Here is a 12,396-nt window from a genome sequence, read left to right as displayed (position 1 = left end):
GACCCATGTAGGCGTGGGTTTTCCCAGAAAGTTCAAAGGGAATAATTACCTGAGAAGCGTAGATAGCACGAATTTCTGCTGCATTTGGGTCTGGAATACATTGTTGGTTTCCAATCTGTGTGGGATGTTGAATCTTTTAAACAGGTTGAAGAGTGTTTGAAGAAGAGGCCATGGATGTATTTGCTTCAAGAGATTAGGTTAAATCAAAGAGGATTTCTTTTTTATAAGATGGTTGCAGAAAGATGAAGGGTGAAGTTATGTGAAGGCAAATGGTTAAGTATTTAAAGGTTTAGTGAAATCCTTTTCAAATCTTTTGAATAAAGGTCAAAGACACGTGGCAACCGGTGATTTAATCCAATGGCGGTCGAACAGTTGTTAGCTTACTCCTAGTATATAGGAGCAATGATCACAAGTAATGACAAAACGTGGGAGTATACGTTTTGAAGAGACGTTTTTGAAAATGACAAGACGTTTTGAGAGATGAGTCATAAATAATTATGACAGTAATTAAGTATCTTGGAACTCTAAAAAATGAGTAAAACGAAATCTCATCATGACAAGAAACGCCTATTTCTCTCGTTCCATTGAAACATGCATTTATTGGGGGTAATTTGTTAGCTAGAGATTTCGTTGGAAGAAAATATTCTTTGAAGAGTTAGAGTTCGAAGAAGGATGGTTACTGATGACCATTTCTGAGATTAAAAATGGCTACTGATGGCCATGTTTCGAGGAGGTTGTTTAAGTTGAGGTGAAAATGATGAAGATTGAAGCTAGTTCGAAATAAATTGTCTCTAAGACTTAAACGTTTTTTACGAAACACAAAGAGTACTGAAGCTTGGCGCGTTTCCGTAAGCATTCTCGGTTTTGATCACGTTGCCACGTATCGGAAGAGGATTCAGGCGGGAGGATTTGAATTTCAAAATAGTCTGTGTAACCGAACAAGGACAGATGGCATCCCAGGGATTCGAAGCGTATGCATGTGAGCAACGTGACATCATATTACTGTAGGACCGTTAGGGTCGAAATTAGTATAAATAAGGGTCTTAATGTTAAGATTCTGTGTGTTCATTTTGTACAAATCACTCACAAATCACTCAAGTATCAAGCGTTAAGAGAACGAGTTCGCTGAGAAATGTACGTATGACACCAACACCATTTTAAATACTTTTGTATCTTTCTTTATTCAAGTATCTTTTCAATTCCTTTATCTTTTGTTTAACTTTCATTCGAAGCATTTTACATTTCTGCACTTTATATTCTTGCGCTTTATATTTCTGCAATTTACACGCTTTCTATGTTTCTTTGTCGAAGTTATATTAACATGTATAACAAGTGTTGTTTCACATGAATAGTCATATGAACACATCACAAACAAGTTTTCGAAGCAAGAACAAACAAATATGAACCAAATTATATCAAAAGACAATTGTTTGACTATGTCCTAGGATCAATCTAGTCGATCCTGTGAGTAACCAAAGTATATTTTATAGTTTGGAAGACTAGCGGTTGTTTATCGGAAATCACCGTAAACACAAGGGTGGCCCAAGTGAGTGTTACCAAGACCCCATGATGGATGCCAACTATACTCGTTAAAATTACAAATACTTAACGACCCCTAATGGATTAGGGCTGCTAGAAACTTTAGAGTTGTTTGCGTACTTTGAGGAGAGAGATTAAGGATTTGGGCAACGCATCCGAATAAGGGGCACTCGAACGGATGAAAGGGCTATATGGAAATGGCGAGGGGCTAGGCATATACCTTTTGACTTGCCCTCAGAACCTATCTCATTTATACCACAACAATTCATTTACGAAATTCGTCGATATACACCATTTTATCACCTTTAGATATTTGAATTAAAAAAAATGAATTGACATATTTTATAAATCGTAAGATTTGATTTGGTGACGTGATTTGACTTGATCAATACCCATAAAATTATTAAAAAAATCTTTAAAATCTTCAAATTTACCTTAAAATTATTATTTTTAAAATTAATTTTATAATTGTTCCGTGCTGGAACTAAAGATGACCAAAAAGAGTAGATTCACGATATGTTGTAATAGTTTTGAGCTTCCCATGCGGTGAAAAAAAAGTTGATATACAAGGTTACCACTTAAATGCTTAAGTCAGTAAGATAATGCGAAATAAAGTTGGAATGGAAAATGATTTGAAAACCTGAAAAATGACGCGACCTCCCTTTGAAATAGATGAATTGATTAGCAATCAAATGCGAGTGATGTGACATGAGATGCGGTCAATTGTTAGATCAATTTGGACGGTTAAAATATGATTCATTTGAACAAATTACCTGCTTGGTAGGGAAATGAAGTTCACCTAATTTGTATCAGGGGTCACACTCTTCATTATTAATGGACTTATGTATTTTTGGACCTATAGCGGCATATAACAATAACATTTAAATAATTTAATTGATTTAGATATTTTATTTCATTAATTTTTATATTACATAATTTGAAATTTAAAATATAACATGTTACCATTTTACTCGATAACTTTAATGAAGGGATATCAACCAACAACCATAATGGATTTTAAAAAAATATGAAATATCAATATCATATTATCATTATCATTTTTGCTCGGTAACTTTGATGAAGAGATCAACCATAATGGATTTCAAAAAAGAAATATCAATTTCATAAACCAATAAACATAAAAATCAAAACCACAATTAAATCAACAATAAATAACACACTCGAAAACGAATAATAACACATTAACACAAAGAAGTCAAGAGTCAAAACAAAATAAAATGACTAAAGTAAAAGTAATTTGACTCACTCACTCACTCACTCAAAAAGAAATTTATCATAGAAACCCAACAAGGGCATTTTAGTAAAACAACAAATCCAATTATCGACAAAGCCTATATAGAGGTCCTACGAAAGGAAATACAAACGGATCCATCCAACGAAACAAAGTGTCTTGTTTCTCACAGCTCACACAAACAAAGTGGTAAATATGTGAATCAAATGCCGAAAATCTCTCCCTCAAATAATAACCCACATTCTCTCTCTCTTCCTCTTCCCCCATCCTCTCTTTTCCTCTGTTTTTCTCTCCAATATCAAAAACTCTGGGGTAACCGCAAGAAAAAACATAAAACATAAAACCTAACACACACATTATTCTCAAAAACCCTCACCATCATGCTTTCTCTCACATCATCACAACGTTCTTGTTCTTTCCTCTTCATTCTCTTCTCTCTCTCCATCTTCTCTCTCTCCACCTACGCTAAAACCTCTCCTTTTCATTCCCAACATATTCCAGGTACGTCTCTAATGTCTCTTTCGTTTTTCTTCTTCTTCTCCTCTCTCTGATGTCAATTATGTTTGTTTTCAGATGGTGTTGAGGTTGTTGATGGTGAGGTGTTACCATGGAAAACGAGGAGATCTATGGCGGAAGGAGCTGTTCCGCCAAACGCGTCTTTGATATTGGCTCAAGAAAGGACTACGAGAAAAGACCCTATTGATCATTTCAACCTTTATAGAGGTGGTTGGAATATCAGCGATCAACATTACATTGCTGTTAGTCTCTATCTATAATCTTAATCCCTCGTAGTGCTTGTTATTACTGTTTCTTATGTTGTTTTTTTTTTGTTTTTAATTTTGACCTTATTTTTTTCATTTTGTGTTCTAAATTGCTGTCTGCAAATACAATTGCTAAGGTTTTACAAGGTTTTTGTAGTTTCGGTTGGTATAGGTGTTGTAACATTGATTGTTATTGTCGCTGAATTAATCACAAATTGTTATTTATGATAACAAGGTGAATAACGGTATCAATATCGACATCTTTTTGATACCGTTTTGTCTAGTACGGTTTTGTTGCAGCTTTTTATAAAACCTTGACAATAACATAGCTGCATCTGCAACCGGCATGTTTGATACTGTTTTCGTGGTGACAGACTGTTTTGTAAAACCTTGGCAATATCATAGCTGTTTCTGCAACGGCAATTTAGAACCAAGGTTTTAAATAACGGTCGTCCTTGCGTCGCAGTCACATAAAAGTTTTTGCAATTACGGTCAGTATAGGTGTTGCAACGCTGGTTGCGGTGTGAATTAATCACAATTTGTTTTTTTATCGTAAAAACAATGAAAATTGGTATCTGCACCTTCCAATACCGTTTTGTCGTATCGGACTGTTTTCTAAAACTTTGTTTAGAACCATAAGCGTGTTTTGTGTTGTGTGGTTTTTAGATCTTTTGGAAATACTAATGTTTGGCTAACTTGATGTTTTTTTTTGGTGCAGTCTGTTGTTTTTACTGCAGTTCCATTCTTTATCATTGCTGTGGTTTGGTTTGTGATTTTTGGGCTTTCTTTATCCTTCATATGCTTGTGTTACTGCTGTTGTCCAAGACAGCCTTATGGCTATTCACGTGTGGCCTATGCTTTGTCCTTGATCCTTCTCATCCTCTTCACCCTTGCAGCAATGTATTGAATCTCTCTTTGTTCTCATCTTATTGTTCTTTCAACAAAGGTGTCTTATGTTGTCTGGGTTTTCTTAATTTTGTGTGGTTTGATTTTGTTAGAGGTGGATGTATTGTGCTTTACACTGCTCAAGGAAAGTTTCATGGGAGCACCTCGAATATGCTGGAATATGTAGTGAGTCAAGCTGACTTCACTGCAGAAAACCTCAGGAATGTGTCAGATTATCTTGGTGCAGCCAAGAATATTGGAGTCGATGCTGTTGTTTTACCCGCTGATGTTCAGAAGAACATAGAAAATATAAAAACATTAATTGGTTCTGCTTCTGTGGAACTTTCCACCAAAACTCATGAAAATTCGAAGAAAATTCAGGCTGGCATAGACGGAATGTGAGTTTCCATTGAAAAATCTTTGGTTTTGAAGTTTTTTTTATTATGTTTTTCTTCTAACCTTCATCTTTTGTGAACGGTAGGAGATTGGCTCTAGTTATTCTTGCTGCTGTTATGCTCTTTATTGCTTTTCTCGGATTCTGTAAGTTCTTTTTCTGGATTACATGTCTTTTTATTTTGTCGGGTTATTATAGATTTTTACATTATTACCGGTGTCTCATTTTCTTGTTGTGATCTATTTTCTTTGCAGTGTTTTCAATATTGGGAATGCAAGGTCTTGTATACTTGTAAGTTGAATGAATAAATTGTTTTGTATATTTTTCTTTTTTCATTCCTGCAGTTTGTAAGTGATGTGTTTCCAATTGCCACAGTTTGGTATTTGTCGGATGGTTTCTCGTTGCCGGCACGTTTATACTATGTGGTGTATTTCTTTTTCTTCACAAGTAAGTTCCTGTTTTTGTTTTATATTTATTTTATTTTTCATATTAACACTATGCGATTATTCTCAAGTGTTGAAATAATTACTTATGTTAGCCATTTGATGTCATTACCGGCGTCAACATGTCAGGGTCGTGTCGGTGTTCATGTCTGTGTCTGTTTCTATGCTTCATAGAAAATTATCACTTATGTTTCATTGCAAAACAAAGCAAAACTCACTCTATTCTCGTTGTATATTTGCACTAGTGTCGTTGGGGATTCATGTGTTTCGATGGACGAGTGGGTTCAGAACCCAACTTCACATACAGCACTGGATGAAATTCTTCCATGCGTGGATAATGCAACTGCACAACAAACCTTGTTACAAAGCAGGGATGTTACGAACCAGCTAGTTATGTTGGTTGACAAAGTCATTAATGGTGTCACAAACCGAAACTTACCACCTCAAGCCGGAGCTGCATATTACAATCAATCGGGACCCCTCATGCCTCTTCTGTGCAATCCTTACAACCCCGACCTTACTGTTCGGCAATGTACCCCCAACGAAGTTGCACTTGACAATGCTACTGAGGTAAGACACTTTTTTATGACTCCGATTCAAACTGCTGCATACTCCTGATATAATATAATATAATATAATATAACGGGTGGTAATATTTACGCTTTTGTTTCATCTAGGTTTGGAAGAAATATATATGCAATGTTTCTCCTGCAGGCATCTGTGCGTCGCCTGGTCGAATGACCCCGGGCATTTCTGCCCAAATCGAATCTGCTGTCAATGTAAGCTATGCGTTACATCATTATGTTCCATTCTTGGTCGAGCTACAAGACTGCACTTTTGTGCGTAAAACATTCACCGACATAAGCAGAGATCATTGTCCCGGCTTGCGCAAAAACAGTCGATGGATTTACATTGGACTAGTTACAGTTTCTGGTGGTGTAATGCTGTCAATGATCCTTTGGGTCGTTTATGCGAGAGAGCGGCGACATCGTGTTTACACCAAACAGTTCATTGCTGGATAAAATTATATACTTATATGTTGATGTTGAGACTTGAAACATCATTAGATACAATATGAGAGTGGTCAATGTACATTTGAGTTTAGATTGTTTTTCAAGATGAGTTGGGTATGATGATGTTATTTTATGTGTTGTAAAGTTTATTTATCTTACAATTACCCATAATACTTGATTAGAGGTTTGAAAAAGGGATTCAAGGAGTTTAAAGTTTACTCTTAAGTGAGTTTTGTTATGTTGTCAATATTATGTTGATGCTCTTAGGTATTTGTTGGAATTCTTTCAAACTTTATACATGTGACAAAAAAAAAAAAAAATAGACAGAGGACTGAAGACCTGTTGGAACCTGGAATTATTGTTTCTTCACTATTATTGTTTCTTTACTTTTCATAATAAATTCCACTTTTGTATATAAACAATTTTAATTTTTTTTTTACCTTAATGTATAATTAATTAATTTTTAGGAAAAAAAATAAGAATATATATTATTAGAAAAAAAAAATGATTTTGGCAAAAAAGTTATAAAGAAAAATGAAAAATTATTTCATGTATTTGATCATTTTTCAATAATTAGATAGATATTTTATAATTTTTTAATAATTATTTCTAAATAGTAAATTGTTAAAGAATTATTTTAATTTGAAGTAATTTTGAATAATTTTTCATCTATATTATTTTAAAATATTTATTTTAAAAATTATATGATTTTGATTAGATTTTATTTTTTAATAATAAATATTTATATTATTATGCTGATGATATCTGACTGTTTGTGAGGGGTGACCTTGATTCTAAGAACCTAATCATGGACAAAGTTAGAGGATTCTTAACTTTTACGGACCTGTTAGAAGATTCTTAACTTTTACGGACCTGACGATTAGCATCCCAAAAAGTAAAATCTACTTTAGGGATGTGGATGTTACTACTACTAACCTCCTTAAGCAGGAAACTGGTTTTGCTATCAGCTCAATGCCTTTCAAGTAGCTTGGAGTTCCATGGGCTAGTAAGAAACTGATTGTCTCTCAATGCCGATCGTTAATTGAGAAAATGCTTACTCGATTGAAACATTGGTGGTTTTGCTATCAGCTCAATGCCTTTCAAGTAGCTTGGAGTTCCATGGGCTAGTAAGAAACTGATTGTCTCTCAATGCCGATCGTTAATTGAGAAAACGCTTACTCGATTGAAACGTTGGTGGTTTTGCTATCAGCTCAATGCCTTTCAAGTAGCTTGGAGTTCCATGGGCTAGTAAGAAACTGATTGTCTCTCAATGCCGATCGTTAATTGAGAAAATGCTTACTCGATTGAAACATTGGAGCACCAGACTTCTTTCTTATGCGGGCATAATCCAGCTTCTGAAAAGTGTTATTTTCTCTATTGTTAATTATAGGATGCAAATTTTCCCTCTGTCGAAAAATGTCATTTCTCACATTAATAGTTTGTGTAGGAGCTTTTTGTGGATTGGTAAAGATAAAATAACCAAAAAAGCTCTGGTGGCTTGGAATCATATTAGTGACCTTCTTTCTGCAAGTGGTCTGTGTTGGTGCACAATGAATAAAGATGGTGACAAAGAGAATAATAGAATAACGGCGCAAAAGAGATGAGAGAATAAATGTTGTATTCTACTATTAATGATAGCTATTACAAGGCTATTAGAAAAGAAAATCTTGCCACATAAGCCCTAAAACAGTAAACTTAGTGAACAAGTCTAAGGTACAAACAGTACAGTACTACAAAATTACTAAAGTACCCTTACTACTAAACAGCTAAGCTAATGGGACCCAGATAACATCTTCTGGTCAATACTATCTTCTGGGTAACCATCAGAAGATCAGTCCATCTTCTCAATATTGAATTACTCTTCAATACCATCCCTTAATTCATATTCTTCAATCAAAACTGACAACGCCAATTCCACCCCTCAAGAGCAGAAATTGATCCGTCTTGATCGCCTTCGTCAGAACATCTTCCACTTGCTTCTGAGTGCTACAGTGCACAACTTCTAATGTTCCATTCTGGACTTGGCTTCTCAAGAAATGATACTTAGTCTCAATATGCTTGCTTCTTCCGTGTAACACCGGATTCTTCGCAAGATTGATTGCAGACTTGTTATCAGTCATCAGCTTCAGAGGCTTCTTCACCCTAATCTTCAGGTCTTCTAATAGATTCAGAAGCCACACAGCTTGACATGCAGCTACAGCACCTGCGATGTACTCAACTTCACAGGTTGATAGAGCAACAACAGATTGCTTCTTGGAACTCCAAGAGATAGGGCCTCCCAGAAACATGAACAAATATCCAGAAGTACTCCTTCTATCAACTCTGTCTCCACACCAATCAGAATCAGAATAACTCAATAACTGTGATTCTTCCTTTCTCCCAGAAGGAAACAATATGCCAAACTTCAGAGTTCCCTTGACATATCTCAAGACTCTGACAGCAGCTTGGTAATGGGACCACTTAGGTTTACTCATGAACCTACTAACCAATCCAACTGCATAGCATATATCAGGCCTGGTATTACACAAATACCTTAGAGAACCAACCAGCTGTTTGAATACCGTAGCATCAACATCTTCACCTTCAGAATCAGAGTCCAACTTCTGATTCACTTCTGACGGTGTAACAGCAGCTTTGCAATTCTCCAACTTGAATTTCTTCAGAAGTTCTAACTCATACTTCAACTGATGCAGAATGATACCATCTTCTGAGTACAGAATCTCCATCCCTAGAAAATATGACATTTTCCCAAGGTCTGTAATCTCAAACTCATTCATCAGCACCTTCTTGAACTTCATCAGATCTTCTGGACAACTCCCCGTAAGCAATATGTCATCAACATAAAGACACAACAGAATCATATTGCATCCAGAATGTTGCACATAAACTCCATATTCCATCTCACACTTCTGAAACCCTTGCTTCTTGAAAAATGAATCAATTTTCAAATTCCAAGCTCTGGGCGCTTGCTTCAATCCATACAGAGCTTTGTGTAATTTGTACACCATCCCTTCCTTATTCTTTTTCACAAAGCCAGGGGGTTGTGACACGTATACCTCCTCTTGTAATGGACCGTTCAGAAATGCAGACTTTACATCCAGATGCATCAAGGACCAACCTCTGTTCGCAGCTAACGCAATCACCAGTCTGATTGTTTCATGTCTAGCTACAGGAGCAAACACCTCAAAGTAATCTAGTCCAGGTTTCTGAAGAAAACCTCTAGCCACTAGCCTTGCTTTGTGTTTACCAACTGATCCATCTGGCTTCAGCTTTACTTTGAAAACCCATCTGACGCTGATGGCTTTCTTCTTCTTTGGAAGTTCTGTCAGCTTCCAAGTTTTGTTTCTTTCTATAGCCTCAAGTTCTTCTTTCATGGCATTCAGCCAGACCTTCTTCTTGGCGCTTCTTCTATACTCACTGGTTCAGAATCTACTAACATGGCGCACTGAATGACCTCTCCTTCTGAGTCAACTTCTGTGTCTTGCAACATGTCAAAATCTGCAAACCTTCTTGGTATAGTTCTGACTCTTTGTGGTCGCTGAGCTACTTCAGAGTCAGCTACTCCAGAGTCACCACCTCCATGATCATCTCCAGAAGCTTGTCCTCCAGACCCTATGTCTTCAGAGCTTTCCCTTCCAGAATCATGACTACCACCAGACTCTGGATCATCATCAGAATCTGGATCAGAATCAGATTCTCCATCTGACTCATCTTCAGAAGATGCTTCATCTTCTAACTCGTCTTCAGAAGATTCTTCATCTTCTGACTCTAACTTTTCTTCAAAAGTTATCTCTACATCAGAAGTTGGTTGAGACTTTCTCCAATCCCAAACTTCTGATTCCTTCACAATGACGTCTCTACTGACTTCAACTTTGTTAGTCTCTGGGCAATAGAGCTTGTATGCACCTGTACTGTGGTACCCCACCAATAACATCACTTTGCTTCTATCATCCAGCTTCTTCCTTCTAGCTTCTGGAACGTGTTTGTAACACACAGAACCAAAAACCTTCAGATGACTAACACTCTGTTTCTCTTTAGTCCACTTCTCTAAAGGAACAATTTCCTTCAGCCTCTTCGTTGGACACCTGTTGAGCACATATGCTGCAGTAGCAACAACTTCTCCCCATAGATTATGAGGAAGCTTCTTCTCTTTAAGCATACTTCTCGTCATATCAAGCAAAGTACGGTTTCTACGTTCAGCAAGACCATTGTGTTGAGGAGTATAAGGAGCAGTAACTTCATGCTCAATTCCATTATCATCACAAAACTTCTGGAATTTTGTAGAGTTATACTCGCCTCCACCATCCGTTCTGAGAATCTTTATCTTCTGACCACTCTGCTTCTCAGCCTTCACCTTGAACTTTTGGAATTCTGTAAACACCTCATTCTTAAACTTAATGAGAGTTACCCACGTCATTCTTGTGAACTCATCCACAAAAGACACAAAATACCTATTTCCTCCAAGTGAAGGTTCTGGAAATGGTCCACACACATCAGAGTGCACTACTTCCAGAGCATGCTTTGCTCTTGGAGCAACTTCTGATACAAATGGCAATCTGGGTTGTTTGCCTTTCATGCATACCTCACATGACTTCTCAGGCTTTACAATCTTAGGAATGCCACATACGAGCTTCTTAGAACTTAGATGCCCCAGACTTCTATAGTTCAAGTGCCCCAACCTCTTGTGCCACAACTTACTATCACCTTCTGAGCCTTCAGCACTCAGACACTCTGTTTCAGCTGTTTCTACATTCACCTTGAATGTTCTGTTGATTCCCTGTTCAGATTGCATAATCAACTTCTGATTGGAATCATACAACTTCAAGAGGTTGTTCTTCATAACAACTGAGAAACCTTTCTCAATGAGGTGACCCACACTCATCAGATTGCTTATGATTCCAGGAACATACCAAACATCCTTGATCAGAACAGTCTTTCCATTCTTCACTTTGGCTTTGACATTTCCCATACCTTCTGCATATAGGTACTTATCATCAGCACATCTGATCTTTGTCCTCCTTTCAGAGTCAAAATCTATCAGCCATTGTTTGTTTCCAGTCAAGTGATTTGAACACCCAGTGTCCATATACCACCATTCTGACGAACATCTCTTGTCTGACTCTGAAGCCATCAATAGCACAGGTTCATCATCTGATCCTCCTCTGGCTATATTTGCTTCTTCTGATCTCCTTCCTTTGTTTGCCAAACAGTCTCTAGCAAAATGGCCAAACTGTTTACAACAGTAACATTGAACTTTCTTCTTATCCTTTCCCTTCTGATATCTCTTCTCATCAGAAGTTGAGGCTTCCTTCTGGAATCTATCACCACGTCTATGCTTCTGGTCCTTCTTGACAAAAGAAGCCTTCAGAGCTTGCTCAACTTCTCTCTCAGAAGTTCTCTCAGTCAGACGCAACTCTTGTGCTTCTAAACTGCTTTGCAACTCTTCTATTCTCATGGTTTCCAGATCTTTAGAATGTTCAATGGATACAACAATATAATCAAATTGAGGAGTAAGTGACCTCAATATCTTCTCTATGATTACTTGTTCAGAAAGAGTTTCTCCACAAGCCTTCATCTCATTAGTGATCACAATCACTCTAGAGATATACTTAGAGACTTTCTCATTGTTCTTCATGTTTAGATTCTCATATTGCTTTCTCAGGGATTGAAGCTTCACCTTCTTCACTGATACGTCACCACCGTAACACCTGACCAGTATATCCCACGTCTCCTTTGACGTCATAGAATCAGCAATCTTCTCAAACACATTCACATCCACACACTGATGGATGAAGAACAACGCCTTTTGGTCTCTCTTCTTCGTCTCTCTCTGCGCTTATCTTTGTTCTTCCGTTGCATCCGCTGCAACCGGAATATATCCTCCAGTGACAAGATCTAGAACATCTTGAGCACCAAATAATACACGCATTTGAATCATCCATCTATTCCAGTTTTTACCATCAAGAACTGGAAGTTTGGTATTCAAGTTGCTTCCACTCATCTTTAAACTTGTGCAGACAAAAACAGATTTCACTCACACTCACATAGTGTTTCCCAACCCACAAACAATCAAGAAAAAATGTGATTCAACACAACTTTGTTTCTCAGA

At 36.9% G+C, this 12,396-nt stretch overlaps 1 protein-coding gene across 1 annotated transcript; it reads left to right on the top strand.

Moving 5' to 3' along the window:
• Positions 1-2,915: 2,915 nt before the first annotated feature.
• Positions 2,916-6,577, top strand: LOC131594737 (uncharacterized). The gene is made up of 9 exons (XM_058866939.1): positions 2,916-3,292; positions 3,365-3,549; positions 4,271-4,452; positions 4,551-4,835; positions 4,919-4,977; positions 5,086-5,122; positions 5,207-5,278; positions 5,520-5,844; positions 5,952-6,577. Exons 1-9 carry the CDS (start codon positions 3,172-3,174, stop codon positions 6,294-6,296), a joined length of 1,611 nt encoding a protein of 536 aa, XP_058722922.1. The 5' UTR covers positions 2,916-3,171; the 3' UTR covers positions 6,297-6,577.
• The last annotated feature ends 5,819 nt before the right edge of the window (positions 6,578-12,396 follow it).

This window comes from Vicia villosa, linkage group LG4 (genome assembly GCF_029867415.1).
Source record: "Vicia villosa cultivar HV-30 ecotype Madison, WI linkage group LG4, Vvil1.0, whole genome shotgun sequence".
Classification (NCBI taxonomy): domain Eukaryota; kingdom Viridiplantae; phylum Streptophyta; class Magnoliopsida; order Fabales; family Fabaceae; genus Vicia; species Vicia villosa.
Note: the sequence above shows the minus strand (reverse complement) of the source record. Positions and strands in the feature narration are given on the sequence as shown.